This window comes from Coptis chinensis, chromosome 9 (genome assembly GCF_015680905.1).
Source record: "Coptis chinensis isolate HL-2020 chromosome 9, ASM1568090v1, whole genome shotgun sequence".
NCBI classification, from domain to species: domain Eukaryota; kingdom Viridiplantae; phylum Streptophyta; class Magnoliopsida; order Ranunculales; family Ranunculaceae; genus Coptis; species Coptis chinensis.
The window spans coordinates 61,994,788-62,001,376 of record NC_141464.1 but is presented as its reverse complement, the minus strand read 5'-3'; the positions used below and the strand labels follow the sequence as shown (position 1 = coordinate 62,001,376).

General features: G+C 36.2%; 1 protein-coding gene across 1 annotated transcript; it reads right to left on the bottom strand.

Moving 5' to 3' along the window:
- Positions 1 to 3,802: 3,802 nt before the first annotated feature.
- Positions 3,803 to 4,520, bottom strand: LOC147477209 (uncharacterized). Its single transcript, XM_086585936.1, has 2 exons — positions 4,174 to 4,520; positions 3,803 to 3,905 (listed from the first exon to the last, which is right to left on the bottom strand). The coding sequence occupies exons 1-2, from the start codon at positions 4,518 to 4,520 to the stop codon at positions 3,803 to 3,805; spliced, it is 450 nt and encodes a 149-aa protein (XP_086442062.1).
- Positions 4,521 to 6,589: the final 2,069 nt, after the last annotated feature.

Sequence of the window (6,589 nt, the reverse complement as noted above, 5' to 3'; positions counted from 1 at the left end):
AGGTAGCTTTACATATTTTTACCATATTAACCCCTAATTTATTTTCCCCAAGGCTTTCATGACATTTTTCATCTCTATATTTGCTTTAGTTGTTTTCCCAGAGTCTTTATTTACATTTTTCATCTAATCCTTTTAATTACTTTATTGCAAGTGTTAAAATGTGACACACTGACACGTGACCATTCTGCAATGTATGTCACCCACGATTACATTAAACTGACTACTTAGGGTTTAACTAGGATTTTCAATGTCATTAGTAATAATAGGAATTGCTAGATAGGTCGTCAAATTTTGCATATGACGCGGCATTCACCAATCATATCTTGATGAAATTATAAATGAACATCATACCACTTCAGTTGATCGAATGTATTTACTAATCTAAATATAGTCTATATAATTGTCATATATATTTGAAATTTATATTGTGGACCGACAAATTAAATATTCAAGTGATTAGATGATTTAGTTTTAACTCTATCGCATACTTCACGAGGTTTCATAGATCTATTGGGAAAAATAAATTTTTTGGCATCAAACTAAGGCCAATTTCACATAGTGGGCAACCAACGTTTTTTTTAACACTTTGGGCATCCAACTTTTCAATTTTAACAATGTGGGGATTCCATCAGTTTTCCATCCAAATACACTTACAGTTGTATTTTTTTTTTAAAAATCATAAAAAATTAAAAAATCATCAAATAAATCATCAAAAAATCATAAAAAAAAAATTTTCCAAACTTGCAGCCTCACTTTTTTGATGATTTTTTTTTATTTTTTCTTAATTTTTTATGATTTTTTTTTAAAAAAAAAATGCAAATTAAAGTATTTGGATGGAAAAACCCACTTTAATCCTCACATTGTTAAAATTGAAAAGTTAGATGTCCAAAGTGTTTTTTTTTTTTTAAATGGTTGCCTACTATGTGAAATTGGCCATAGTTTGATGCCCATAAATTTATTTTTTCCTAAATCTATTTGACATGTAAACTTCTACTTTGTTAACTTGGTCTATCGTATTAATATGTTAACCCTGGGTCATATTAAATTATATAGGTTATAATGTACCTTCTCTTGTACCACTACTAGATACTCTAAGAGTGAAAACTAATTAAGTAGTTTAAATAATAAGCTAGATTGTCTTTGATTGTATTAAGTATTACGAATATTTAAATTTCTATAAAAGTTTTTGGAAAGTGTTTTTTGGAACATGAGCACAAATTCAATTAAGAAACAAACACCCCATGGGTCAACAACCAATGTGGTGTTAAGCCGTATGATATTAGGGTGGTAAAATTGGCACACAATTTATTATGAACTACACCCATTTTATTATTAAGCCCACTTCTAATTAATGTAGTTTGCACCCACTTTATAAAAACACCCACCAAATTGTTGATCATCTCCCAAACAATATTTCCAACAATTGTGATGAAGAAGTGTGATAAGTCGATAACTAGTATAATCTCAAAGTTCCCAAGATTAGCATGAGAGTGGAAGAAAGGTTAAGACCCAAAAATGCCTACCCCAGTGTTGCCTACCCATCTACATCGACTTCGTTCGTCGACGAGAAGTGTAACACTAATGTACTTAAATCGGTCAGCAAATCAAGATCATGGATTGGGAGTAACATAATAAATAGTTTGTTTGAATTCAATAACACAATCTTGTGGCTTAGTACACGAGGTTTAAATGGCTTGTGACTGATTTCTTCATCCAGTATTTCGTGAATTAAAAATAAGGTATCACTCGTATATAGTTTTTTTTTTGTTTTTTTTTCTTCGATAAACTTATCACATATACAGTTAATGTAATAGTGTGAACTTTGAACCAAGATTTAATTGGATTAAAAAAGAGAAGGCAGAGAGAGGAAAAGAAACAAAATGAATGAAGAGTTCAAATAACATTTGAATCCACCACAAAGAGACCTCACAAAGTAACAATTTCAAACAAATTCTTTGAGATAGATGCACAGTCAACATAACAAATTTTCTGGATTTCAATGGGTGTAGAGTCACCAGCAATGAGGACTATTTTGTCCAACCAAATAAATTAAAGATGTTTAAGTGGGTGCAGTACGCAATAAGGATGGTGCCAATATCACCCCCCATAATAATTTACGGCGCTAATATTCTCACCCGCACAACTTGATAACTTTCCCGCCCCATAACCAAATTAAAATACCCACCGTAACCCGACCTCTATCAAACAACTTCTACTTATCTTTTTTTTTTTTTTTTGCTAAACTGATCGATCATGTTTATTGTACATTGGTTTTGCACCCATTTGAAGTCAATTTGACAAAAAACTGGTTGAAGAACTCAAAGAATTCTTCTAGCGAGCTCTCATCTGGATCGATCAACTGCTCGCAGGTCACTTTCTAAGTTTAGGCAACCCATCCACAATTGATTGTTACCACCTTCAAAACTAGCTACATACTCCAAATTTTCTTAATATCTGTATTTATTCTACTTGATATTCTATCGTTAGCGATTAATTAATAGATGTAGCTGAAAGCTAGTAAGTTAGTTGTATTTCGCACTATACCCAAATTCAAATGAATAGGGAAGTTACCAAAAAAATGAATAGGGAGACTGTTATATTGAAAGAGAAATGGTTGTGTGCCTATGTGGTGTTGGATGGAGGGGTATATTTGGTACTTTGTTTTTGGGCAGGGAGGTTATCGATTTGCAAGGGTGAGAATATTAACACCTTAATTAATTTACTCCATTTATATTTTCCCAAAGATAATGGTCCTTTAATTTTTAGTCCGTAAAATATCGAAAAAATAAAAATTAAACTAAATTCTAGTCCGTATATAACGAGAATGTTTTAAAAGGGCAAAATTATCAACAATGTGAATTCTTAAAGTTTTTTTTTTTGCTAGGTAAGAATGAATAAATATAAATAAAAGAAGTTACATGGTGTAGGGAAGAGATCTTCCCTGATTCAAGCTCTCATGCACTCTCTGTTTCCCAATCGGAAGGAACAAGATACCACTCATTAGTATCTAAAAACACCCCATAAGGCATTTCCCATTTCTTAACCCGGTCAAAGCTTACCATTGACCACTTGAGCATTTGTATTTGTAAGTCTAGCTCCAAATTTTGGAAAGCGATTCTGCACCGTAGTGTTTTTCCTTCCCTCCATATGTGAGTGATTTTGAAATGCTTTGAAGTTGTCGTGAGACAATTTGTCCATCTTGGTGTTATGTCCCATGGTAGAAAGTTAGATCCAAATGCCCCGACGGCCAAGCAAAGAATCCGATTCTACCCAGACTAATGTACCATCCTCGAAAGTGATAGACAGCTTCTACTCCTTCAAGAATGGCTAGACATTCAGCCCTATAGTTGTTATCTACTCCAATGGATCTCCAATATGTGAGCTTGAACCCACCTTCATGATCTCTCAAACTTACCCCTAATCCAAATTGGACTGGGTTTCCCAAAGCACTTCCATCGGTGTTAATCTTGATATTGCTCGGTTCAGAGAGGTAGCCAAATGCCTTGTTTGATATTAGGTGTTTAGTACGGTCTCAAAGAAACATTCCAAGCAAAGACCCACAAATTTATCTCTTTCATTATTAAAGGAAAAGGCCTTTGACAATAATGCAAAGTAGTATAGACTTGATATCTAATCGAGGCTTTACACATGTTCATGTCCCTTGGCTTTCCTTCAAAATGGATACTATTTCTCAATTTCCACAAAGATACCAAAGTACTAGCAACTGAAAAGTGCCAAAGATGTTTCAATCTTGGACTCCAAAGTCTTATGACTCTAATAGCTTCAAGAAAGCTATTGAAGTTCATAGAAATCTGAAATCTGCTTGTAGTCCAATGCCATAAAGCTCTGGAGAATGAACATTCCCAGAGTATATGTTGAGGTTTTCCACTTCAACCTTACATAATCTGCATGAAGAAGCAAGATGAACACCCTTTTTGAACCATACTATCGGGTTGCGCGACATTCTGAATGAGCTTCCAAGCATTTGCCGCTAGTCTCGGGTGAATATGGGAGTTCCAGATACTTTTTGCCCGACCAATTGGGTTGGCTTTCCTTCTTATGGAGTCAAGGCAGATTTACAAGTGAATCTACCGTGAGTGTCCTGAGACCGCACCATATAATCTTCATGTTCGTGAGGCTCCTCTATGAACATTATCAATACTTCGCACTCACCGTTGATCCAACATATTTTGTAAAATAGAGGAAATGGACCAATTGTTGTTAACTAGGATAGAGTTAACCTTTGCATTAAAGCCCTTCAGTTGCGGGAGAGTGAGTTCAAGAGATGTTTGAAGAGAGGTCGAGCTGAGCCAGTTATCTCTGATGAGATCAGCTTTAGCGCCATTACCAATCACCCATTGGCTCCTAGATTTTACTTCTAGGAGGGCTTCGCGAACACCAGGCCAAATTGAAGATGCTTTGTAGTATTGACAAGTATCTCCATCCCTAGAGAAGTATTTCAGCTTCATGAATGTTGCAAAATCATCCACTTCAGTTAAAATTCTCCATGCAAGTTTCATTAGCATAGAAGAGTTAATATCTCGTAATCTTCTAATGCCAAGGCCTCCTTCGTTGAGTGGTTTGCAAACTTTCTCCCAACTGATTGTTGTGGCCCTTGACCTTGACGGATCACCCGGTCCATAGGAAGTTCCTCATAGTTCTCTCTCGCTTCTATAATGATAGAAGATGGCCATTTGTAAATGGACATATTGTACACTGAGGATACTATTAAGGACGATTTAATAAGGATTACTCTGCCTTGAAACGACATCATAGACCCTTTCCAAAATTAGTCAATTTCTTCTTGATTCTATCCAGATCTGGGCTACCAAATGATCTAGTGACTCTCTTTTGGTCTAAGGGAACTCCCAAATACTTTTCGTGCAAGGTCCCTTCAAAGAATACCAAATTCATAAATCACTTTATCCTTCCTTCTTTGAGTGAAGCCTCCCATAAAGATTTTGCTTTTTGTCTTGTTCAAAGCTTGGCCGGAGGCTAGCTGATAGACTTCAAGAAGGTTAAAAAGAAGTCGCAAACCTCGAATGTCACCATTTAAGAAGAGAATAATATCATCTGCAAATAAGAGGTGAGATGGAGCTGCAAGACCTCTAACAAAAGTAAGAGGTTTAATCTTGTTATGCTGAGTTAACGAGTGCAAGCCTCTGCTAAGAACATCTTCTGCTATAGCAAAGAGCAACGGGGACAAAGGGTCACCCTGTTTGAGACCTCTTTGCATAGGAAAAAAACCAATGGGACCACCATTAACAAGAATAGAAATTCGAGCAGATTTCATAATTGCATGAAGCCATTTTAACCAAATATGGGAGAAGCCCAACCTAGAGAGAACCTCAAAGAGAAATTCCCAACTCATAGAGTCATAAGCTTGGGAAATATCAAGTTTAATAGCCACATTACCTCCATGTCTTTTGATGTGTAACTCATTAAAAAGTTCCGAGGCAAGACCAATGGTTGATTGAGAGCATCGAGAAGGTACAAATCCCACTTGTGCTTTAGAAATGATCTTAGAAGCAATCTCATTAAGCCTAAGCTGCATGATCTTGGTGATGGCTTTCATAAGAAAATTCCCCATACAAATGGGTCTATATTGGCTGAGTTTTTTTGCACCTTTTTCTTTAGGAATGAGGGTGATAAAGTTGGCATTAAGACCCCGAACAAAGAACATGAATGAAGAAGGATTGTATGGCAATACACACATCTCGCTTAACAATACTCCAGCAGTTGTGAAAAAAATGACCCTGAAAGCCATCAGGTCCGGGGGAACTATTGGAGTCCATACTGAATATAGCATGTTGTATTTCCATGTAGTCTGGAATTCTACACAAATTGTAGTTCTCATCCTCAGAAATCAGCTTTGGAATCAAATCCATGAGTTGAGGATCTTGATGAGTAAGGACATGTTTGAACTTGGCTTCATAGAATCAAGCTGCGAATGTGATCCTTGATTTGTGCTTGCTCACCATTGTGTAACACCCTCTTCATCTTGAAGTTCAGTGATAAAGGATGCCCCTTTGTCTAATCTTGTACAGATTGTGAAAGTATCCGAGTTTCACACCCTCAACATCATTTTTATCCTACTTTTCTTTCCACAAAGTAGCTCTATTGTTTCTTGCCTCATCGACCAGCCATTCTTTATGTACTACTTGAGAAATCATGTCTTCATCTTCATTATCCACATTTGCTTCAAAGAAAAAATGAGCACTCAAAAGTTCATGTTGAGCCTTTCGAATACTCACGCCCGGATGACCGAAAAATCTCAATGTTCCATGTCTTTAGAACACCCTTCAGCCTTTGTAGCTTCTTAATAACTCGTAGAAGTGGTGGAGCAACCATTTCTTGAGACCAGCTTTCTCTAACTATCTCCATAAAAGTAGGGTGAGAGATCCATGCCTTTTGAAATCTGAATGGAATATTGTGAGGTTTAGGGACGTGAGCATGTAGCCCGAAAGCAAGGAGAATGATCGACGCTTAGCACATGCTTTGTATCTCCAACCAACAAATTTAAGATTCCATAGATCATTATAAAAAATTCTGTCCAATTTCGCTAAAACTCTACTTGTACCCCTCCTGT

Coding starts and splice junctions, on each gene's coding strand:
- LOC147477209 (XM_086585936.1), bottom strand. CDS start 4,520: ATGAAACTTGCATGGAGAATTTTAACTGAAGTGGATGATTTTGCAACA. Junction 3,906..4,173: donor CAAAATATGTTGGATCAACG/GTGAGTGCGAAG, acceptor TTCTTCATGCAG/ATTATGTAAGGTTGAAGTGG.